Source organism: Sander lucioperca, chromosome 24 (genome assembly GCF_008315115.2).
Source record: "Sander lucioperca isolate FBNREF2018 chromosome 24, SLUC_FBN_1.2, whole genome shotgun sequence".
Classification (NCBI taxonomy): domain Eukaryota; kingdom Metazoa; phylum Chordata; class Actinopteri; order Perciformes; family Percidae; genus Sander; species Sander lucioperca.
This window is the reverse complement of record NC_050196.1, coordinates 15,970,163-15,995,162: the sequence shown is the minus strand read 5'-3', so window position 1 is coordinate 15,995,162 and position 25,000 is coordinate 15,970,163. Positions and strand designations below refer to the sequence as shown.

At 39.6% G+C, this 25,000-nt stretch overlaps 1 protein-coding gene across 3 annotated transcripts in view; it reads left to right on the top strand.

The window, feature by feature from the left end:
• Positions 1-25,000, top strand: part of LOC116044624 (inactive dipeptidyl peptidase 10-like) — a 57,729-nt gene that overhangs the window by 22,264 nt on the left and 10,465 nt on the right. For all 3 annotated transcript variants that reach the window (XM_031291967.2, XM_035998652.1, XM_031291968.2), the window contains exons 2-19: positions 1-47; positions 149-244; positions 10,879-10,973; positions 13,566-13,640; positions 15,790-15,842; positions 15,971-16,052; positions 17,240-17,357; positions 19,143-19,297; positions 19,566-19,663; positions 19,791-19,914; positions 20,655-20,693; positions 20,862-20,969; positions 21,114-21,205; positions 21,889-21,936; positions 22,054-22,172; positions 23,175-23,222; positions 23,784-23,882; positions 23,970-24,039. The exon at positions 1-47 is cut by the window's left edge and continues 68 nt beyond it. In XM_031291967.2, coding sequence (XP_031147827.1) covers positions 1-47; positions 149-244; positions 10,879-10,973; positions 13,566-13,640; positions 15,790-15,842; positions 15,971-16,052; positions 17,240-17,357; positions 19,143-19,297; positions 19,566-19,663; positions 19,791-19,914; positions 20,655-20,693; positions 20,862-20,969; positions 21,114-21,205; positions 21,889-21,936; positions 22,054-22,172; positions 23,175-23,222; positions 23,784-23,882; positions 23,970-24,039 — 1,566 coding nt within the window. The remainder of the gene's footprint in view (positions 48-148; positions 245-10,878; positions 10,974-13,565; positions 13,641-15,789; positions 15,843-15,970; positions 16,053-17,239; positions 17,358-19,142; positions 19,298-19,565; positions 19,664-19,790; positions 19,915-20,654; positions 20,694-20,861; positions 20,970-21,113; positions 21,206-21,888; positions 21,937-22,053; positions 22,173-23,174; positions 23,223-23,783; positions 23,883-23,969; positions 24,040-25,000) is intronic.

Here is a 25,000-nt window from a genome sequence, read left to right as displayed (position 1 = left end):
GGCGGTCTGCTCACTCATCACCATGTCTGTGGTCGTCCTCACGCCTGGTATGTTGGGCGTATGCTAATTTACTGCTATCCACTCTTCAGTTTGTTATTTGGTGATAAAGCTGTAAGAATAGACTGGATTTGGCTGTGTTTCCTCCCAGCGGAGCTCCCCGGCAACAGCAAGACCAGGCTAACTGTGGCCGATCTGTACAAACCAGAGTTCAGCGTCCATGACCCAGAGGCCACGTGGCTCAGTGGTGAGTACTGCAAAGATAGCTTTCCAGCGTCTTGTTAGTTGATCCGCACCGAGTTTTTGACCCTGTTAATGCTTTTCAGACTTCGCCTCAGCCTTAACCTTTTAGTACTTCAGCCTGCCTGAATTTTTGCTTCAAGTAAAAGACATTTGCTTCTTTTTGCCCAATGAGTTGTGCTTTTGGGTTCCTTTGTCTCACATCGCTGACATTGCCAGACCTTCCTCCACAGCGCTGCAGAGGAAACGGCGCCTCTGCAAAATAGCCTCGGGAAGGAACTTGTTTTGGTGGAACATGTGTACGTTCAAAAGTAGTTTTAGTCGTGCAACGGAAAACTCAGATTGGACAGATAGTGAGGAGCAGTTAACCATAATTCTCTTAAATCAGCTGGAGTTTAAAATGCCAACACAAAGAAAGAGGAAGGTGATGAACATCAGGCCGAAATGAGGGACATCTGGCCGAACCTCCATCGAAATAGACTACTGCAAAGATAACAAAAAAACATTAAGAGTGACAAAATCATACAAGCTACATATAGTGCAACTCACATGCAAACTGATAGCACTTTTAAGTAGCCCAACCTCTCCTGAAAACAATAATACAATATATGGGGACTCTGCTTAAAGCTTTTATGGAATTTAGATTAAGGCACCCTGGATTTACTACACTTCCCAGAATCCATTTGAACAGTATTCTCCAGAAAACGGCTGTGAACATTTTGCATTCAGCTGTAAGCAAACTTGGAGAGTGACGACAATAGCAAAGAAAGGAGGGGGGAGAGACATGGAGGTCACGTAGCTCAGGAGGAGAATCTGGAGGTGAGGAGAGAACAGTGATGGAACAGAGGAGAACAAAACAGTGTGACTTTGAGAAGGAAGTACGGGGGTGACATCTGTGGTGACATCACATGGTTTGGTATTTTTATCTTCTAAAAAAATATGTGCTCTTTTGTCAGGTGTTCAGATCGGATGGAACGGTTTCAGGTTGGACATCTGGTTTGAAATCAGTAGGGTTCTTTACACTCATTTCTTAATGAGACCTGCTGCTCCAGACTTTATTGAAAAAACAATTCAAAGAATGTCATCTAAATGTTGTATTGGAATCAGTTTAGGTTAATTGTTTCCCTCTAACTATAAAGATAATTTTAAAGTGTTTCCATCCTTTTAGTGCTAGACGGCACTGCACGTATGAGTTTAATAAAAATTCATCAAACCCCAGGTAGAAATGATGTTCCTACCAGGGGAGGAAAAACAAGTTCTTTGGGTAAAAAGTTCAGAGCACTGTGGGAAGTGCATTAATAAAATATGAGAATCTCTCCACCTGAGGTTTCACTACACGCGGGCATTATTAACTCCATGTATATTACAACCATTTATTCCCAAAGATCAGCTTCTACAAAAGGAGCTGGTAATGCTGCAACGTCGAAAGATTCCTGATAATCTCATACACAAGGTAATAAAACCTGCTTTCTCATGTTCCGCAAATTAATTTCCTCACTTAAACTTAAAAATTAAATTACATCAAATAATACATTAAATGTAATAAAAACTAAAAATGCAAATAATTAAGATTAAAACTGAACTGTAAATGAGAATAAAGTGAACACGACCCCTATTTCTTAAACATCTCTCTGTTATTCATCACTTCACATGCACACAGTGCGTAAACACATAAACTCCTGCTGACTTGCATATTCAAACACAGATGGCCTCACAGTGTCATGTTGAATCAATAGAACAACAGCCTGCAGTGACTCAGGGTTAAACATCCTCCCACCCTGTGATAAACCATATTCAAGCAAGAATTATAACACATAATTATAATAATACTAATACAGTGCTTATTAGTAACAGTGTGCAGTGGTTCTATATGTATTGCATCAGTGCTACATACATATTTAGTCTAGTCTGGCTATCACCAGACCAAGCTCAAGATTGAACATTAGTCTGGGGAGTCGGCTCTGTATTTTCTACTGCACAAGAGGCGTTTAAAATTTTTTTTTTAACCTTTATTTAAGCCTCTCTTTTGCAGGAACGCCCTGATCACATTCACACAGTTACACACATTCATACCTGGAAGCTGCCCGGTACTACCACAGTCTGATCTGCTGGCCACTGAGCAGCTCCACTGGAGCGGTTGGAGGTTAAGGGCCTTGCTCAAGGGCACCTTAGTGGTGGTGATTAGGGAGGGACAAGCACTGCTCTTTCACTTTCCCCAGCCAGATTTTTTATCCTGTCGGTCTGGGGATTGAACCGACGACCTCCTGGTCACAAGCCCGCATCTCTAACCTTCAAATGACTCTGTACGCAATTGGATAGTCCTTCAACCAATCAGACCAACGATCTGGGTGACGTAGCAGCGACAGCGGCATCAACGGGTTGCTGCGCTTCGGTGGCCGTCATGTTGAATGTAAACAAAAAGCTGTTTGGTCACTTCTCTATCGTCATCATGATAAACCCGCCAATAGCGCGCAAGGTGGATAAGCCAGTTTGTGATTGGTCCCTGCAAAATTGTAACGGAAGCAGGACAGATAAATGTACAGGTTTCCAGCCTGAGCTGCAGGACGAAATCAAATCGCTGGCAGATCGGGCTGGGTTTACCCAGTCTACATTTAGTCCTTAATTAGATTAAATGAAATATTAAATCCCAGCCATTAGAATATTAAAAGTTGAATGAGAATGAGCTGGGTAATCAGATTTTTTTCTGGTAAATTATTCCTGAGTCAGTTCAGCTCCTGCAGATACAAATGCACAGCATGCATAAAAAGTACTCAATAAAATCTTTTAATCAGCCGTACATTTCACTGGAAGCCAGAGGAGTTAGACTACTGCATTACAATAGCAGAACTGAGATAACCCTGTGTAGTATTGTACCTGCACCTGGAGTTAATGCACCATAAACTGCATCCCTTTTCTCGTTTGTGATCCTGCAAACTTCCCTCCCCGAAGATGTCCATATTTCTTTGTACCTTTGCAATAATAGTCCTTTTGGAAACATATTTTGGTATTTAATAAGCATTTGTATTTACTTACTATACTACTAAACACCATCTTGTATCTGTACTTCCTTAAAGGTCCCATGACATGGTGCTCTTTGGATGCTTTTATATAGACCTTAGTGGTCCTCTAATACTGTATCTGAAGTCTCTTTTATATAGACCTTAGTGGTCCCCTAATACTGTATCTGAAGTCTCTTTTATATAGACCTTAGTGGTCCCCTAATACTGTATCTGAAGTCTCTTATATAGACCTTAGTGGTCCCCTAATACTGTATCTGAAGTCTCTTTTATATAGACCTTAGTGGTCCCCTAATACTGTATCTGAAGTCTCTTATATAGACCTTAGTGGTCCCCTAATACTGTATCTGAAGTCTCTTTTATATAGACCTTAGTGGTCCCCTAATACTGTATCTGAAGTCTCTTATATAGACCTTAGTGGTCCCCTAATACTGTATCTGAAGTCTCTTTTATATAGACCAACTGCCACTTTGCTCATTTGAAAACCATGATGTCTCTCTCTCATGGGTGGGCCAAATTCTCTGGGTGGGCAAAGCAGAGAAAGGGGAGGTAACCTTTCCCCTTATGACGTCATAAAGGGAAGATTCCAGATCGGCCCATCTGACCTTTAATTTTCTCAAAGGCAGAGCAGGATACCCAGGGCTCGGTTTACACCTATCACCATCTCTAGCCACTGGGGGACCATAGGCAGGCTGGGGGAACTCATATTAATGTTAGAAAACCTCATAAAGTCTCAAATTTTCATGCCATGGGACGTTTCATAGTAGAGCGGCTGGAAAACCAAGCTTGCTAAGTATATGAATTTAAGTTAAGCAACCATGTCTCCTAGAAATTATAAATATACACAACTAATTAGCAACAGCAAATTTGTTTTGGAAATATCTTAATTCTGCTTGGGTTTCCCTTAGCATAGCGTTAGCATGCTAACGCTAGCATGTTACCTCGTTCTCAATAGCAAAGCACTGCTACAACACACACAAATTCACCATAATCTACAAAAGAACTACTTCCATGTGCGCCCTCATTTAGAAGTCTCCCAGCTAATCCTGCCTTGTAACTGACCGAAGTTGTAGAAACAGCCTTTCTTTTACTGTCTATGGAGCTAGCTAGCTGACATGATCTACATCTGAGCTACTGAGCATGTGCAAGTGCAATCAAAGATAGTACAGAAGAAGAAGAAGAAAAGAGGTCTCACTCTGTAGCTAAAACAGAGACCAGCTGAAAAGAGGATCTGCAGCAGTGAGAGAGAGCACTGCAGTACAACAAAAATATGGTGTTTTTTGAAAATTAAACCATGTAAACCTATTCTGGTACAACCTTAAAATACAATTATGAACCTGAAAATGAGCATAATATGGCTGCTTTAAGATTTTCTGAGACTCTCCTCCCCCGGAAAACACTCCCATAAGTCGTTTGTTCAGCGACTCATATTACCGTTTATAGTGGCGGCTCCCTGTAGTGGCCTCCTGTGATTACTACTGGAGCTAAGCAGAGCATCAAATTGGTTGGGGTGGAGGATGGGTCAAACAAACACAGGACTTTCCCCCAGGAGACCGGGGTTAGCGTCCCGTTTGAAAATAAAAGTTTACAGGGAGTTCTTTTTAACGTTACAGAACAAACGGAACAATGTCACGTTCTGTCTGTCATATGCATAGCCGGAATTTGGAAAATGTAATGAAAGATGATTTGAATCCAAACCACAATCTTTTTCTTAACTTAACTAAGTAGTTTCTCATTCTCTGGTTTAGATGTGAGGATGGAAACCGCTCCTTTAGGTTGTATTTCCTGCCACTGCTAGGGGCACTAATTTATGAAACGCATCTGTGGGTTGTATTAGAGGGGAGGAATAAATGACCTATATCATCGTATGGTTCGGAGGATTGTCTGCATGTTAAACAAAGGCGTCAAATAGATGTAATCTAATGTTAACAGTAGCAGTAAATTCACAGCTCTCCAATCCTTTTTTTCCTCACAGCAGGAGAAATGTTGCTTCCACTTGAGTTCACTGACCTTTCTCCTCCCCAATCTTCCTCCAGGCCACATCGCCAACACCTCCTCATTACATTTTCTTCACGTGTTACATAAGATGGAGGTGTTACAGCACAGGCCTTGATCTGTGACTGAGGGCTTTATCGTGTCACCGTGCAGAGAGCATCATTCTTCCACGTTTCCCTATTTAAGTCCAAATGTGGAGAATCTCAAATGTGTGTCTTGTTTAACTGGCATCTTGACAGCGTGACAGATTGTGTTTGTATTCGAGCTGGGAGAAGAATAAAAATAGCTTAAGGAAGAAAGAGAAAAAAAATAGCGGCTATATAGCTGAAGGAGCTGAACAGAAAGATGGTTTGTTGACATGACAGCACAATTACAGTTTTAATGGTAAATTCAGGGAAGTGGATGACTAAATATATCCACAACACCTTTCTGGAGACTTGCAGGGACTGACAGAAGGACAGAGGTGGAGGGGAACACTGAAAGATGGCTTTCCTGCTCTGGATAGGGAACAGAGATCCACCGCCTGCTGTGTCCTGCGCTTCCACAGGGAGATAATAATAATGACTAGTCCTGTGGCCTGTGGCTACTCATTATGGGCTTCTGTTGGGACGGCCTCTATCACACACACACACACACACACACACACACACACACACACACACACACACACACACACATAAATGTGCTAGTGAGGACATTATTTTACTCCCTAAAGGCAGGGACATACATTTGAACTTCAAAGGGATTTCCGATCACAGGTTATCATCAGATTCTGTAGTTTCCCACAGTTTTAAGGATCTTTATTAGCATCTTTAAGATCACTGTTTTGGTACACTGCTCTCATAGCTTAATTTTTGGCAGGGCTGCATCTAACGATTACTTTCATAGTTGATTAATCTGCCGATTATTTTCTTGATTAATCAATAGTTGTTTGGTCTATAAAATGTCAGAAAATGGTGAAAAATGACGTCCTCAAATGTCTTGTTTTGTTCACAACTTAAATATATTCCGTGTACTGTCACAGAGGAGATGAAGGAACTACAAAATATCTACATTTCAGAGACATTTTACTTTTTTCAATTCACAACTAATCCATTACTTGATCAATCTTTGCAGCTCTAATTTTCGGTCCACAGCGGGCAGCTATTTTCAACAAAGAAAAGCGCTAAAACGTCCCTGTCCACGACCTGCTCAGCACCAAACACCAGACGGACATAGCAGAGAATTTAGCAGCTAAAGAGCGCCTGGCTTCATATTTAATGAACAGACATGAGAGTGGTATCGATCAAGCAAAGAAATGTTCGTCTAAAAATCCTTTACTTAATATATTGTTAGTGTGCAAATCAGGTTTTTGGACAGAAGTTCAATCATTAGTTATGTGATGGATTGACTGTTTATTGTTCGGTAGCTGTTAGCTGAGGTCTGTATTACATCACCTCTGAGAGTGAGAAGTGACTTGTTTTGTACCACAATAATGGGTTTTTCAACCCAACAGGGTCAGCTGTCCCATTATTAGCTGTTTTATTGAGACTGATGATGAAGTTGGGAAATTACCGGCTGACATGTTGTGTGGTGTAAATCTAATGTAGAGCTGGTGTGATGAGAGCCGAGAGCCCGAGTAGACGAGCATGTCTGGGATGAATTTACTGTGCTGGGCCTCCTGAAGGTGTTGCGGGTGTAATTCAAACATGTCTGTAATGGAAATTGCTTTCTTGACAACCTGCAACTCATTTCCTCTTCTCTCCTCTAACATCCGAGTCCGGCGTCAATAGCTGCTCACCCCTAATTTAATAGCACAAGAGACACTTAGAGAAGAGAGTCAGGTAACCTCAGAACACTTCAAAAAGACAAAATAATATGAGACAAAATTATGACATGAGATTGTAGCTCCTTGAGTTTAAACAAGGGCTGAATATCATGAGGATCATATTCCCAAAACCCGTCAGGAAACCAGAGCAAAACAATCAAACATCAGCGCTCAAATCTTTTTACTGACTGCTCACAGCACGTTCCTCCAGAGTGAAATTCAGCACAGATGATGAATGCAAATAAATAAGATTGATCAGATCCGGGGGAATTGGTCGTATAAAGTATGTTATTATAAAGTATGTTCATTGTTTCCTGCATGTAGGACGTATGTTTGAACACCTGGTTTTGTTTTTAGTTTGACAGTTGATTCACTTTCCTGCCAAGAGTTGTACAAGATGTGTATTTGGTAAATATGAAGCTACATCCAGTAGCCACTTAGCTTAGCTTAGCACAAAGACTAGAAACAGGGGGCAACAAAGGTCCAAAGGTAAAAAGCTTCACTAACGCACCGAGAGCCGAAAGGGAAACTTAGCATGATTATGTTGTTGAATTTATCAAATTAAAAGTGATGGAAAATATACATTATGCTTGACTACAAACTTTTATTTGTCTACTATGAAGACAGAAATCAACAAAACAGAACAATATGTCTCACTGTGGAGACACTGCAGGCCTTTGTGCAGTGCAGAAACATTGTCAGTATTTGATGCTGCTCTCTGTGCGTATTAAGGATTATCTTTATAGACAAGGACAAACGCACGTGCACACAAAAAGATGACTTTTGAACCATATAATCATCTCTCAGTAGAGATGGTTTCATTGCTTATATCTATTTTGACATTCCTATATGTTGTAGTGAATTATTCATGTGTATTCCTAATGTTAAGCAGAGCTTGTTTGTATCAGATTAAGCCGTGGATGAAGATATCAACCAGGTACTTACACAAGAGAGAAAGCGAGAGTGTGTGTGCGTGTATGTGTATGTGTGTGTGTGTGTGTGTGTGTGTGTGTGTGTGTGTGTGTGTGTGTGTGTGTGTGTGTGTGTGTGTGTGTCCAATCAGAGGTTGGTTGAGTGCTTATCGCTGCTTGGCTTGTCATATATGATTGCTAATGAGGTTTGCACAAGCAATAGGCTACATATTTAGCAGTGACCCATATGAGTAAAACATGAATAATGCATTCTGTATGATGATGTTATGTAAAATAAAATAAGAAGCAAAACAGCAAGGGCAGAGTCCTTTCTACAATCCCATAACTCTATTACAGATACACAGGGGATTCCAGAAAGACACGGCGTGGCCAAAAGCATGTGGACAACCAGACATTACAAGCAACAACTCATTCCAGTGTTGGGAGTGATGCCACTGGATGTTTAAAAGAAAAAAATGAGGTTTAAGACAAAAGGTTTTGACTTTTTTTAAAGAAGAAATCCTCTAAACTGGCATCCTTCACATGAACCTCACCATCATTTTTTTTTCATATTTACTTTTAGTAACACTTTCTTATCAATGCACATTCAGCCTGAAAAGCTGCCTGTTCTCATGCAGCAGTGAGTGGTTTCCTCCCCTGTAATCAGCCACAAATTCACTCCAAATGAGTTTCAGGAGTTCGTGAGAGAGGAGGCACAGCTGCTTCTAGTTCAGAATTTAAAGTCAAACATTACATACTTCTAGAACAAGCTTGGAAGTAAAGGAGATGCACAATAATATTTTTGTGTGCGCGTGCGTTTGTCCTTGTCTTTGTGTAGGAGGTGAATTAATGTGACATTTGGCCTTGATGATGTAGCTATGAGCTACATGCTATAAGACAAATCCAGGCATGTGTGTGTGTGTCCTTTGTCTCCTTGCAGGGCTGTCTGACAGTGTCCCCCGTACATATGGGAAATGTAACTCTGTGGAGAGATAGGAGAGCTTTCGGTTACAAGTTAACCTTGGTGAAAAGACTATCTCTCCAGGGCAAGGCCACTCCATCAATGTTAATCAGTAAACCCATGCATACCGGGGCCTTTTCTGCCCTGGCACGGGCCACGCAGTGGCGTGTCTTAAAAGTGATATCCACGTCAACTGCCCCGGTGGGTCAATCCCCTGTACATTTGGAATATGTAACACTGTGGAGAGATTCTGTGTGTTCACTCAGAAAACCACTGTTACCTTGTAACCGAACGATAGCATAGCTATGTGTGCGTGGCTGTGAAATACAAATGTTCCCAGTGGACAGGCGGCCGAGTTCAGAGCGATGGCTAATGAGATGGCAGAATCCCCAGTGTAACAGAAATCAGAGAGGGGGGTGGGGGGGAGAGTCTTTTTCTCCTTTAGTCCAGGCTGCAGCTGCTTCTTGTTTAGAATAGAATAGAATAGAATAGTGGGTAATTCCCCACAGGAATAACATTATAATCATATGTCTGACCCATCCTGCTGATTGATGTCCTTTTCAATTTACACACTGAGGCAATCAAGTCCTTAGAGGCCACTGGGAGATAATGTGGAAACCAGGATCTAACGCCACATTACTTTTTTATTTTTTATATATTATATGTACATTGTTCTCTTCCTTCAGCACTGCCAAGAGGAGAGTCAGGAGACACAAGTTTAAGTGTCAAAGTTCAAAAAATTAACTCAACATGAAAGCCCCAGCAAATATAGGCTACTTCATCTCTGCAAAAGAATCCAATTCCTTCGACATTTTGAGGTCATATACATGCTCTGACCAGATCCTAACGTATAATTCCCCAAAAAACTCCAATCAACTTCAACCAGAGCTGAAGTCTAATCAGCCAGAAAAAGTGAAAACACCTGCGTGAAAATCCTCCATCAATTAAAAGAAAAACGTAAACGTTTATGTATTATCCATGATTTTATTTTAGTATTTTAGGGTCCCAGGAGTTCAGCTCCTCACCTTGGAAGCTACTTTATGAAGTTCAAGTTTGGTATTTTTCAGCTCCAAGTCATGGATCTATCTGGGCTTTTTGTCTCCTTTTTATAAAAAAGGAAAGTTTTTACACTCAGAAACTGGTATTTGCAATTTCCCTTCCAAATGACATGAACACTAGCCTAGAAATCTAGACCACCCTAGCGGCAGCAAATGTAATTTGCAGCCAGGGTCAGTCTAGCAACTCTCCGTTGGCTTGCGAGCTGGAAAAACCGAATTCTGGTCAGGCCAATCACATTGTGTATAGAGTCGGTGGGCGGGCTTAACATAAGGATGGCAGAGTTGCAACGGCTTTAGCCTCGACTCTGGAAGACTTGTAGTTAAGCACTAAAGTCATTCTTAAAAAAGCAAGATGTGTTCAGAGTTTTGCCTACCGGATATGGCAAAAGTTTAATCTATCAGCTAGCGTTGCTCTGGTTGGCTATGAGTGCAGAGGAAATTTGAAAGACAACCGTTTATCCCGCCCCTCGGATTGAGCCCTGCCAATGGTGAGTTCCCAGACCCAACATCTGGATGTGGGTCTGGCTTGTCAGGATACATGAACACAACTTTACGTGGGAACCGTTCATTTAGAATTTTTTTACATGTGAGGAAAATAATATTCAACATTATAACCTCAGTTGTTTTCCTTTCTATGTACGTTACTTAAAAAGGGTTTCAAACTTAAAAAGTCAACCATAAGCGACTCTAACGAGCTCAAGTCTTAACGAGCTGAATTAGATCCACCTGTTCCAGCTCAGCTCTCTGCAGCTCTACAGAAATCTCACTGCCTCTTATTCTGGTACAGAACTCTTTATTTACACATACAATAAGTTGACCTTTGCTTTTATATTTGACAGGTCAGTTGGGTTGTTCTGAGCTGCTGCTTGTGTTTCTGTGTTTGCTCTCTCAGATTCAGAGGTGGTGTACAGGAACCGCGATGGTCATGTCATCAAGTTCAACTTCGCCTCCAACGAGACAGAAGTCATTCTGACCAACAGCACCTTTGTACGTTTTTTACCCCAATTTTTAAATACATTTTTTATTTTTTATTTAATTTACTACTATAGAATTTTTTGTGGCATAGCAGTTACTGTAATGTAAGCAATTTTGTATCAGTTTTAGCTGACGCATTAACATGTTTGTCTTGCAATCAGGCGTGAAATAGAATGCACACAGGCTTGAACATCCACTATAACACATAACATAAAACACATGATATAAATAAGTAAAATATTTACTAAAACCTACCACAAGCCCCGTATGTACCCAACTGATTCCTAGGATTTTGTAGTTACAAAATGAAAATAAAGTTCTGATTACTGTAAAAACACATTCAACGCTTTTAAGGAAAACCGAGCCCAAAATACATTTTCTATCCTGCATTGTTTTTATGAGTGGCTTCATAGAAAAGACATGTTCTATGCATAAGGGACTAGGCCTCCTAACATTGCTGCTGGCCTCAACATTCTTTAAAAAGAAAAAAAAAAAGATCTTCTAGTCTGTCCGGTGTGACTGGATCCCCAGAGGCTGCAGGAAACATGTCAGAGAAACATCACTTTCCTGCAGACTCACAATATAATAATATCCTGCTGAGAGGAATGTACCAAGAGCTCGGGCTTTAAGGTCCCTAAATCTGCTCAGCTCAACACCGTCAACAGGAAGACAGCTATTCGCTTTCAAATATGATTCAGGATTAGTGTTTAGCTACTTGTGCACTCAAAATCACTGACTAGTCAGTCAAATGGTCATATCTACGTTTAGATCACCTTGTTGTGAACCAATATGTCAGTATGTAATTGGATTATCCTTTGAATGCTTTATTATTTTGCTGTAATCCAACCAGGAATATTTATTTGAAGATGGCCAAATGCAAACGTTTGCCAATTGCATCATTATAATCCTGCTATTACATAACACTCATACTGTAAAAATCATAAACCTTTTGTTCTCTCACCTTCTCTGTAAATCATATTGTTTGATAAACAGTGTTTGGGCTCTGTTCCTTTTGTAGAATTGTTTTGGTTGCATAAGGGGATTTGATGAGGATTTTGGTCCTGTGGTAAGCTTGTCAAACTATGCAAACACAATTAAAAAGCAGAGGTAGCCATAGTTAGGAAGTCATTTATTTGCAAACTGACTGCATCGCTTTCAGGAGTGAAATCCACAACCAGAAAATAGCTAAATTAATGACTGTGTTGTACAAAAACCATCAAAAGAATCTTATACTGTATGACTTAAACATATTTTTTTAATGAGGCATGGTTTTTGGTCTGAGTAATAGTTGTCTCACTGCAAAACATTTCTCAAATGTCGTCCATAAAAACACAGTCCACCTCATCCTCTCCCAGAAATGTCAAAAGCTGCTGTGGCTCCCTCGTGGTTTTATGGCCTTTAGTTGCAAGATTAGTTTTTGCCTTGTGTGTTTTGTCATTGTCATGGTGATGAAAGCTGAAAATATGAACAATGTAAGCAGACACAAAAGAGCAATCATAACCTGTCAAGTATCAATCAGTTCACGTTGAGAATCACTCGTTTTCTCATGTTTTCTTTTATCAGTTTACTTTTATGCAATTAGCAAAAGTTTCTATAGGTTTTGGGTCTTCAACGTCATGTTGACTTTTCCTCTGGCGCCAGATTAACAGTTTTTTAGAGAATGGTTTTGTCAACTATTGGATGGATTGCGATGAAATTCGGTGAAAAAATAAATTTGACCAAATACCTGCAAAAACTCAGCCTCCGCTGCACTTTGTGTGCAGTACAAATGTTAGCATGCTAACGCTTAAACTAAGATGTCGAACATGGTAAACATACCTGCAATCAATGTCAGCATGGTCACTCTGAGCATGTTAGCATGCTGAAAACATCAATCTCCTGCCAACTAATCTTGCAAATGTTTTAATGTACGGTTATGTTTGCATAGCTTATGAATAGTTACCATTCTGTTCTTGTATATGTGGCAAGGGTCACCAATGAGGGGGAAATTTGAATGAAAGAACCAACGCCACCTAGGGAATCGCACCCTATGAAATACTGTGAACATTGATTAATGCGAGAAACTGGAGAGAAAGGCACAGATTCGTTACTGAGGAGGCAGAGGCACATTTCAAATACTATATTAAATGTTTTTATTTCTAATACCAGGCAGGGGCTTTAACTGCTGAACAAAAACAAAGTTAATAAACAAACTTCCTTAAATGGAGGTGTGGATACAATTATTCTTATTACAATTAATGTTGAAACAGCCTTGATAGAAATGTTAAAACATGTTTAATATAAGAATCAAGCCCAAAATAACCTATAAACCAACCAAGCAGAGGCCACTTGTAGAGAGGCAGACTACACCGAGGAGTGTTCAGGTGTGCCACCGCTATCACCTCTGCCGTCTATACTGTGTCCCCGTGCAGTTACTCACATGCAAAACAGTGAAGGCCTGGCCTCCAAACAAGATGGCACGCTGCTCTGAAAGAAAAACTAAACAGTAACCCAGTTAGTTACAAATAAGCAAAGACAACTCACAAAAAGCTAAAAAGGGGCAGTACAATTAATGCAAATCAAACCTAAACTTGAGCTTCTGCTCATTATTTTCTTTGTTGTCAGGTGGCCTTCAAGGTGGTAAAGTACTCGCTCTCTGCAGATCTGAAGTACGCACTCTTCGCGTACGATGTCAAACAGGTGAGTTTGAAATTTAAATTTATCCCTAAAATCAAAAATCACTGGAACATTTTAATATTAAAGATCGCAGCAGCGTTGGTGTTTTTTTTTTTAATTTGTGACCACACAATTTGAGTTTTTTTTTGCTTTTTGTTTATTTCCCGGCAGCTTGTTATTTGCATCATACTGCTGTGCAATACCCAAGGGAGCTGTCACTCACTTACTTGCATGCTCACACACAAACGCTGTCTGTGTATCTTCACATTTGATTGATTTTATTCATATGTATGCTCCTTTGTTCTCTGAAGAGCACTTTGGTGCTCTCTGTTTCTTAAAATTGGAATTGACTAGAATTGAAAAGACTAGCTTTACGCCTTTGCATGATTCGGATAATTCAGAGTCCGAGGCTGGACCGAGCACACATCAACAGTTGGGGAAGCATGAATTCTTCACACGCACAAACCAAATTGCACCACCTGTACCAAACAGGTGTGGATTTATTTGTGTTTCTGTTTTGTTAGCCTTTGTGTTTGTGTGTGTGTGTGTGTGTGTGTGTGTGTGTGGGTTTGTGCATTTTCACTTTATGTTTCTGGGTATTTAGTGTGTTTTTCTGTGTGTTAACGTCATCCTCGGTGTGCCTTTTCTTCTCTCCAGTCAAGACTCTAGAATTGATTTTTTAGATTTGTTTGCAAACAGATGCATCTAGACTCCGGTTCAGAGACCAGACGAGGACGTCTGAGTGTCCTGCAGTATATTCTGGAATATGAAATTGGTATCATGGTCACTTAATGAGATTAATGCGTTTTTGATATTTAAAAAAAAAAAGATTCAAGTGTGCACCTAAATAGAAACATTGATTTCTTCTGCATTATTTTCTGCACACTTCACTCCTCTTCTGCATATTAATGCTTAACTGATTGCACTCCAGTTTTATTTGTTGCCAGGGCAACGTGAAATCCCCTTGAGGTACAAGTAATACAATTTACTGAGATTTTTAGTTGCTCTAGATTGAATTTGTTTCATTTAATGCACCATTATGGGAGAATTATGTCTGAATTATTTGGAAAAATGTGTATAAATGATACATGACACATCTTTCCATTTGATGTAATGGAGTCTTAATATTTATTCAGTGTAAACATCATGTAGCTTTCATGCAGAGCTGGAGCAAGCTGATACAGAATTTATATGATACCGTCTGACAAAGTGGAATAAGAGGATTCTCTTCAATCTCAAAGCTTCTTTTGGGGGAAAGAAAGGAATGCTGGATGTTAAGGGGTTTAGAGTCTTTATCCTTTTGAGAAATAAACCTTCTTTCACACATCTGAATGGACAGCACACTCCGAACCAGTCAGATCTCCATCTGGTCTTAATGTCTAAAAACACTCATGTGCAGTAGCTCTGTATAGCGTTAGACTGATAGTTAAGCATCCATTTACCCAGCAGGAGAAACGCCTCAAATCAATTAACGATTCAAGAGGTATACAATAAAACTACTCCTAAAGAGAAGGAAACAATAATACATCAAATGTATCCAAAAAGAAACATTGAAGTACTATGACAAAAATGTATCATAGAAATCATGCGTTACAAACTGGGGGAAAGAAGAAGGCATCATTTGCAAGTACGTGGCAGGAAAAGACAAGACTTATCAAGTGGTATTATGGGAAGGATGCAGTCTTTTTGGAGTTCGGGTCATGCCTTGGAACTAAAGGTCAGGGTATCTCGACTTCTCCTGCACTAATTTAATCTAATCTGTCTCTTGCAAGTACCCAGACTTTATGGAAGTTTAATACAAATGTGTTGTAATAAGTCACTTAAAATCTGCAGACATGACTTTACTTGAGAAGCTTGAGACTTTACGTGACGCTGCAGACACAAACAGCAATTAGACCTAGTATATATTTTACTTTTTTTAAATCAAAATATTTGTAAATGTATAACTGTGAAGTTAAAAAAAATGTTGTTTTTTGATAAATGATGCAAAGAGAAATGAGTTTCCGTTGTAGTTGTCTTGTTATTTCCCTGCTTTTGTTAGTTATGAGCTGCTCTAGTGACGACGTTTCCTCATGTGGATGTCTTGAGTTTCATATTTCTTGTTGATTTCTTGACTTAAGATATGACTGACATCTTTGTTTGCATTACGTGATGAGTTGAACTGTCGTTGCAGATGTACAGATATTCATACACGGCGTCTTACATCGTTTACAACATCTACACCAGGTGAGCATGCTCTTCGCTTTACCTGATGCACGCACACAGTGGCATTCAGAAACAGATGGTGGTTGTTAATGTTGTGTCTCTGTGTGTGTGTGTGTGTGTGTGTGTGTGTGTGTGTGTGTGTGTGTCAGGGAGGTATGGGAGCTGAACCCTCCGGAGGTTCACAACGCGGTGCTCCAACACGCAGCTTGGGGAAGACAAGGACAACAGCTGGTAAGGCTGTTTGTTTATGTGATTCTTTCTTTTGCTTCTCCCCCTTTTTCTCTCCTCGCTGTCTTTCTATAAATTCATCCCGCCTCGTCTCCCCGGAGGTATTTCTTCTTCTTTCAGTTTTTACAGTATAGGCTCTGTTTACATCCTCGCTGTGCTGTGTTTGTCTGTTTTTCAGTGTGCTCTGCCTCGTACCTAATTCCAGCTGTGAGACTTTCTACATTACATTATCCTCAGCATGCCTCTTATACTCATGAGTGAGGACTTTTCTATTGAGCCAATAGGTGACATAGTCCTTTTTATAATAATTTCCTAGAAAGGCTCACTTGGAAGACCAAGTCCAATAAAACACTGCTAATTATTTTTAATAATATTCTTTGATTTGTAGTCTATTGGCAATACTTCTAATCCGCCAATACTGGGAATTTGTGCATTTATAGTTGTTTCAGCGTCAGATTTTGTGCTTCATTAGCAGTTATTACATCTTTAAGACTTTCTTTACTTTTGTGTGGTAGCTTTAGTTGTTTATTTAACATGTTGTTGTGCTCTTTTTGTCCTAATATTTCTATGTTTGGGTTGCAGCATCTATTAGAGGTTGACCTTTTATAGTGAGATTCAGACATTCAGACTCTTCCTGTAGGCCAGTGCTGTTCATTCTGATACAGGATGCCTTCATGATGAATGTTTTATTTGATGCCACCAGCATTTGTACGATGTGTCTTCAGGTCTACAGCAGCAGTAGTATGGCAGAGCTTAGTTGATCCAGGGAAAGTTTCCCAACTCAAAATGGCTGCTGTGTGTCTAGATGATATTCAGAACAGAGCTGGTGAAAATAAATAACTTTATGAGAGATGAGGAGGACTCGGGATATTGGTGAACCTGCAGGATGTGTCGGGCTGATCCTGTTTGTATTTGCAAATGCAAATATTAAAACACTGATGGAAGAGAAAGAACAAACACAGACGTTCTGCACCGTGGTGAGATAAAACCAGGAGCTTTAATATTAAAAAAAAAAAATCTCATCAGAGGGGAAATCAGAAAAACACATCGAAAGCAGAACTCAACAAAGTAAAAATCTAGGAGAAAAACAGCAGCAAGGAACACAACTGATAAAATAAAAGTTAGAAATGGGATCATGCATGTGTGTGAGGGTAAAATCAGTACCTTCATTATCTCCTCGTTCTCTTCAGATCTACATCTTTGAGAATAACATCTACTACCAGTCCGATGTGAAGAGCAACTCTCTGAGAATCACCTCCTCTGGGATGGGAGTCATCTTCAACGGACTGGCCGACTGGTTGTATGAAGGTGTGTGTGGCTGCGTTCGCTTTTTTGGGTGTTTCACAAATGAGATTTGGTGTTTTTTAAGACTGAAAATCTGACTGATTTTAGTGAAGGAATCGAGTAGGCTACTTCTTCCACCACTGGTAGTTGTAATACTCATGTCAATACGTTTTTTGATGAATCTCTTGATGATAATAACTTCTGGTGGAATGCTTCAAGCTCCAGTTTTGGAAGCGTTTGTGTGACTTAATTCAATTTGATTTTCAGTAACATTTTATTTATATCGTCAAATCACAACAGAAGTTATCTCAGGACACTTTACAGATAGAGTAGGTCTAGACCACACTCTAATTTACAGAGACCCAACAATTCCCCCCAGGAGCAAGCATTTGGTGCGACGGCAGCAACGGGCAGAAACCTCGGCCAGGGTCTAATGCACAGAGTCTATTATACCCCAGAGAAATTAAATAAAATGAGGAGTGAAACATATCATTCCTTTGTTGGCGTTGTAAGAAATACAAAGGTACTTTTTTTTTCATATGCTTTGGTCATGTGAACAACTTTTGTTATTTTGGAAATTTGTTACGAAGTTGATATCTCAGTGTTTAAATGTATCTGTTCCCCTTTCACCTCGTTTATGTCTTTTGGGAACCAATATGTCTGACAAGTGGAATATATATGAAAGTATGTACATAGATCTTGCTTTGATGGCAGCTAGGAAACGTATAGCTTTAAAATGGAAGGCGTCCAAACCCCCAGCAATAGTCCACTGGTGGAATGAACTCTCAAGCTACTTTGTTTTGGACAGAATTTATTATAATAGTAAAGACAGAATTTCAGACTTTTTGAAGATATGGCAGTCTCATAGAGATTTTGATTTCATACTTTTTTACATTAATGTTAGGGATTACGATAAAAGTGTTATCTGAGTGCATTTATTATGTTGTTTGATTCGTGTGTTTTGTAGTTTTGTGTTATTTAGTTTGTTTTAGTTTAATTTGTTGGTTTATGATTATGGAATTTTTTGTCTGTGTCCTAGTGTGAAGGATTTGGAATATGAATAATGAGATGTATGTTTGAAATATCTTTACACTGTTTATGTAAAATAAAAGAAAAAATATAATAAAAAAAAAAAGAAACCTCGGCCAGACCCTGGCTCTTAGTGGGCGGCCATCTGTCTCAAAAGGTTGGGTGGTTGGGGATGTAGTTTTGAGTGTACACTGTGGGTCCACAGTTCAGATTTGTCTTTCACTTTCAAAGAATTGAGCAGAGCAGATTAGACAAATATCAAAAATCAGAATGGCAATGCAAAATCAACAACAAGCCTCTAGAATCCATTAAGTCGCTGTGCAAACAAATTCCGCAACGTGGTGATGGTCTTTGCACAAACAGACGTGGGCAGATGGGATTTTCTGTTTGTAGATTTACGGTGAGCTGTGTGTGTTTTTGAGTGCATTTACTTTAGACTGTAACCATTTGGCTGATGTGACGGAAAGAGCAAAATAAGTGTGGTGTACTATTTTACCAATAAAATTAGCAACCAGTCGTTTCCCCTTCAAATTATGTTTTTTAAGGTGTTTTTAACCAGTTTTAATAGGATTTAACCTAACTTGTAGCATCGTACAAAGAAGCCTTTGACTACAGAAGCCCATGTCTAAACAGCTTACAAATACAAATACTATAAAACAGAACTACAGGTGCAGAAAGCCAGCGCATCTGCAATGTAAAAGAGAGAAAGAAAAAATCCTCATTTGTCATTAGCACCTGTGAACAAATGTGGATTATTTGTGTCTTTTTCTTATTAATCAGAGGAGATTCTGCATTCACACTTGGCTCACTGGTGGTCGCCTGACGGAGAGCGACTGGCTTTCCTCACCATCAACGACACCCTGGTACCCAAAATGGTTCTGCCCCAGTTCACCGGCAACACCTATCCCAAAGGACTACAGTACCCGTATCCTATGGTACGTCTGCTGCAGCTGGATTGATGGAAATAAAGTCATTACATCATGTGTGAAGTTAAAAAGAAATACAAAAAAACAATTCAATTTCTTTTTGGGATGTTTTCTTTGCAAAAGCTTTTAACTGTGCACATTTGAGATGTCATTTAAAAGACATCCACAGCCAGTGGACAAATATTCTCCCAGCACACTCACAGACATTGTAGAGAGATGTATTGATCTCCACATAATATGTAATAATAACTTTCCCATCTCTGTCGGACACCTTCAGGCTGGTCAGAGAAACCCTGCCGTCAAGTTGTCGGTGGTCAACCTGTTCGGAGCGACACACACTCAAGAACTGCAGCCTCCAGATCAGCTCAGGCTCAGGTGACACACACACACACACACACACACACACACACACACACACACACACACACACACACACACAGTGGTACACACAAAGGCACAACGTCTGACTCTCCTCTGCGTCTCCTCTGCGTCTCCTCTGCAGCGATTTCTACATCACCATGGTGAAGTGGCTCGGTAATACTCACCTGGCAGTGCGGTGGGTCAACCGGCCCCAGAATGCATCAGTGCTGACGGTGTGTGAAGCCACCATAGGAGTCTGTCTTCAGGTGGGTGTTGCTGATTGGGTGATGGGGTCAAATATGGTGTTAGGAGATATTACACACCCACTGAAAAGTACCTTTAATAGAGTGTAATTCTGACGTACGTGTAGTTTACTTGAGCATTTAGATACTTTCTACTTCTACTTCTCTACATTTCAGAGGTAAATATTGAACAGTTATAGTTATTACTTTACTGATCAGATTTTAAAAAACCTATATTGAGCATTTAAAATATGATGTTGTTCAGGTAATGAAACCTACCAGTAGAACATAAAATCAGCTCTTCAACACTAAAATGCTGTATAAATATCAATGCATCAGTAATGATTATCCAATGGAATAATAATTTATAACAATATAACCCTGGCAGAGAAATTTAGCCTGCAGAATGGGTACTTTAACTTTTATACTTTAACTAAATTTAGCTGATAATACTTTTGTACTTTCACTTAATTAGAGTTTTGAATGCAGGGCTTTTGCTTGTAACATTTTTTTTTAGAAATAAATAGTCAATAGTTGAATGGTCAATTTTTCCCCAAACATTGGTTACAGTTGTCTAAATAAATCAGATTAATTATCAGTTAAATGCAAATAACTTCTGCTTGATCAGAAACTCTTTGGAAAACAAGACAAACTGAATCTCCATATAACATACACGATTCCGGTGTAATATACTGCACTACTTGAGGCCATGTCTATACGTCATATTGTCATGTTTTCATTTCATTTTCTTCTTTTTAATTCAGAGACATGAGGACTCTTCAGAGACGTGGCTCTCCATGCAGGTAAACCTCAACACAGACATTCCTCATAACAGTATTTAACAACAATGAGGTCCTGACTGTATATACCTACTGTGTTATCCTCGCAGCAATATACGGTCCATTATTAAGGGAAGAGTACAGCAGGAGCTATTCATGCATAAAGTGTGTCACCTCTGTCTCTCTGTGCAGGGACAGGAGCCGCTGTTCTCCCAGGACAGGAGCAGGTTTTTCCTCACTCTGCCCGTGAAACAAGGAGGTCACGGAGATTTCCACCACATCACAATGTTCTCCAAAAAGGTGACTCCAAAAGGACTCTCTTTGTTATTTTCCCTGTGCAGAAAATGTCCATCTAATAACCCACTATAAGTCCTATGTATCTACCAAAGTTCGGGTGGTGTACTTTTTGGTGTTTCCAATCCTTTGACCTGATTCTGGTTTCAGTTACGAAGTGACCACGACGAAGTTCGACATTTAACGTCAGGAGACTGGGAGGTGACAAAAATTTTTGCTTACGATGAAAACAACCAGATCATGTAAGTTTTGCTTCTCACATTTAATACAAAGAAAACCTTTATGACTTTCTCTGCCGATACTAAACTTGAAAAAAAAAAAAAGTTTCAGTTTGATTTACTCCCAAAATCTCTCCAAACTAGTGTCCTCTTATTGTCCAGCAGTCCAAATATTGGTACATTAGTCCAGGTCCCCTTAACAATCTGCAGTTACAGCAATTATTTGCTTTTGTTTGGCTGCCCAAATAAACCGATTGGTGATCTGTAGACTTGTAGCTGAAAAACACGTATTATTCAGTATATATTGTGTCTTGTTGTTGCCAATGTGTAATTAAAATGTTTAACTGATGAAAGAAAGAAAACACTTTTGCGAGACGCCTGATTTTTATCCTGATAAAAGCAATTTTCCAATTTTCCAAGAAACAATGTTTAGCTTGTGATTAGCCAAGTGGGTTATTTGTGCCGCATCCATATCTGTCTGTTCCCCCAGTAAAATAACTACCACTAATACACATTCAGCTGTATTCTGTAGAAATGGTTTGAAAACATCTATTGTCTAACATGCCATGTGAGCTGCAGGGTTCATCATTGTATAAATCTCTGTTTCTGGTTGGTCAGCCGCAACAGTGACGTGCCTAGTGAAGTTCACATGTATAATGGCTCTCTGACCTTGTCCTACTTTAGCTGCTCTGCTTTCCTCCATACAGATACTTTCTGAGCACAGAGGACTCTGCACAACAAAGACATTTATACAGGTAAAATACACTCAATCTTTGACTTATGTTGTATTTTTTGAAGCTTTTGGTTCATTCTTTCTCCGACATTTCCCTCTAGTGTGTGTGATGCACATTGTTGTCTCTGGCCCCCGACAGTGTGTCCACCCTCGGCCTGTTTCCACGGCGATGTCTCACCTGTGGACTGAAGGAAGGGTGTTCGTTCTTTGACGCTGACGTCAGCCCCGAGGCACAGCACGCCATCCTGCACTGTAAAGGTCAGAGACAGAGTCAAAGAATTACATATAGTATCATTCAATAGCAGGGACCCCACCATCAACCAGATACACGTGAACAGTTTAAAGATGAAAGATGGTTGCTATGCGAGGCGTGAAGTCGCTTGTAGTCATCAGTTGACTTGGCGTTGACTGCGTCAGGGGGGAAGCTTTGAGTAGGGAATCTGCAGTAGCACCCGGGCCCTGCTCCCGAAATTATACTAGATAGCTCCAATAAACTTCCTAAATGGTATAATGATGGGTCTGAAATTTTAGAATAATGCCTCTTAACCGTCCAAATAAGTCAGAAATGCAGCTTCAAATATAGAATGTGTCAACACAGGATGTACATAGTATATCAGCATCTTGTGTTACAAAACTGTTGCACCAAATGTGTGTTGTCTTAAGTCATCTGCGTTGTGTGTGTGTGTGTGTGTGTGTGTGTGTGTGTGTGTGTGCTCTTACAACACGTCCAAGTTGATTTGAACGCACCATAAGTAGGCAAGTGTGCACGTTGCTCAAGTTCTGTCAGTTAATTGATAGACTCAGTCAGTTAATTGATATACTCAGTTAATTGATAGACTCAGTTAACTGATAAACTTTCTATATAATAGAAATAAATACAAAAAAATAGGGAGGAAAACTCATTAAAATATGCAATAATTAAGATCAGTGTATGTGATGGAATAGTGGCATTAGAATGTGCCAGAGGCCACAGGTTTGGAGGCATTGGGCGAGATGCAGGCAGTAAAACAGTATGGAACGGTTTATGGAAATGTCTGTTTCCATCAATCATAAATGAAATGTAGGCTGCTTGAAATCCGAGATTTGGAGAGACAAATTGGAGAGGATCAATCAATAAAAATCATCGTCTTGAACAATCTGTCCCCCTCACTTCTGATATTACAGTTACGCGTAACATGTCCGGAGATAACTTTTGTTATGAATTGATATTATAAATAAAATTGAGTTGAAAACAAAATATTTCTTTCTCTCCCTTTGCAGGTCCTGGAGTTCCAGCTGTGCTGCTTCTCAGTTTTGATGATGTGGACTGTAAGTCATTTTATTCTCCCTAATATGAAAGCGCTCTGTGTTTATGAGATGTTTGTGTGGGCAGGCAGGTGTGCCTTTTTCCCTGAAATGGAAACTAGTTTGCAGCAATTAAGCATATTCATCTCCATTTGTATGAAAACATCAGCAGCTGTTGGATTTGACACTGTGCCAAACTGCACTGGCAATTTGTCCTTTTATAAGATGTGTTTCGTATCACTCTTTAAATATTCATCACAGTTTATCTCCGCAATTGTTTACGCAAAATAGCTGTAAGTACTCATATGCACGCTTATAAAAGACAAGTCAGGGAGAAAAAGTGCTGAATCATATCCAAATAATACTCCGCCACAAGTTGATGCAGCAAGAGCCTCAGGTATTGAAAAGTATGTTATTTCTTCGTGGTACATGTACGGTATAGAAAGCCTGCCTACTATGTGGATTAATGGTTTTAAAGTGAGAACAGATTTTTAACTTTTAACTTTTAGAATTCTTAAATGTGTTTAATTTATTTCAGCAGATAAATAACTCTAATAATTTGACTCAGATTTTTATATTTCACAGCATATTTCATCTTAGAGAACAACCTTCCTCTGCGGTCAGCGCTGGAGACTAAAAAGATGATTCAGACTGAAATCCGGATGATCACGAACGACAACTTTGGTACAAATGATCTGCACTAATGAAAGAATGATATGAGTGTGTTTGCATCTGTCGTCTGCTTCTGCTCATGTTTCTGCCTCCTCACAGAGCTGCCTCTGAAGCTCATCTATCCTCCTGACTTCTCTGAGTCCTACCTGTACGGCCTTCTTCTTATTGTGTAAGCCCATTATTACATTTACATTTTTTTACCATTTACATTTACTGCAGCGCTGCGAGCTTCAAAGGACAGCTGGAAGTGACACACTTCACTCCTCTGTACCTGCAGGCTGTGAAACCTACCGTTCAAATACATTTTTACAAATCAACAGCAGTCACAGTCTCAAAGCCAGTGGTGGAAGAAGTAGATCCTTTACTTATTTAAAAGTACCAATACAAAAAGACAAAAGTACTCAATTACAACCAAAGGTTATGCATTCAAAATCCTCCTTTAGTACAGAAATATTATCAGCACTTTAAGTATCAAAGTACTCACTCTGCAGAAAACTGCTCCCTACGACAACATTAGATTGTTAACATTGGTGCATTAATGTGTAAGTATCATGTTAGTGTCGTAGCTGTTCGAGGTGGAGCAACATGTAACTACATATATACACTTAGCTAGTCCAGGGGTTCCCAACCTAGGGGGTCGGCCCCTCCAGAGGGTCACCAGATAAACAAAGATTAGGCTATTATTATAATTATTAACCTGAGGGGTTGTGGGATTATTAATGGGAGGGTGGAGAAGGAAAAACAAAGTTCTGCTGCAGACATTTGTTGGAGTTTTCTGTAATCTTTGTGAAATACTGATAATTATATAATAATAATGAAATAATGAAAGTTTTCTAACAACTTCTATCAATATCACAACAAGACACAACTGCTTTTTTGTAAGAGGCCATGAGCCAAAACTGTTGGAAACCCCTGGTTTAATCTTAATATTTCTATAAGTGCATTTAGTTTAAAGTAAAATCTTTCAACTGTCAATAAATGGAGTGTAATAACAAGTAGGCCTACAATATTCTCCTCTGACATGTAGTAAAGTAGAAGTAAAACGTAGCAAAAAAATGAACATACTCAAGTACAAGCGGCTCAAAATTGTACTTCCTTTAGCCCAGGGGTCTTCAAAGTTTTTTTAAGCC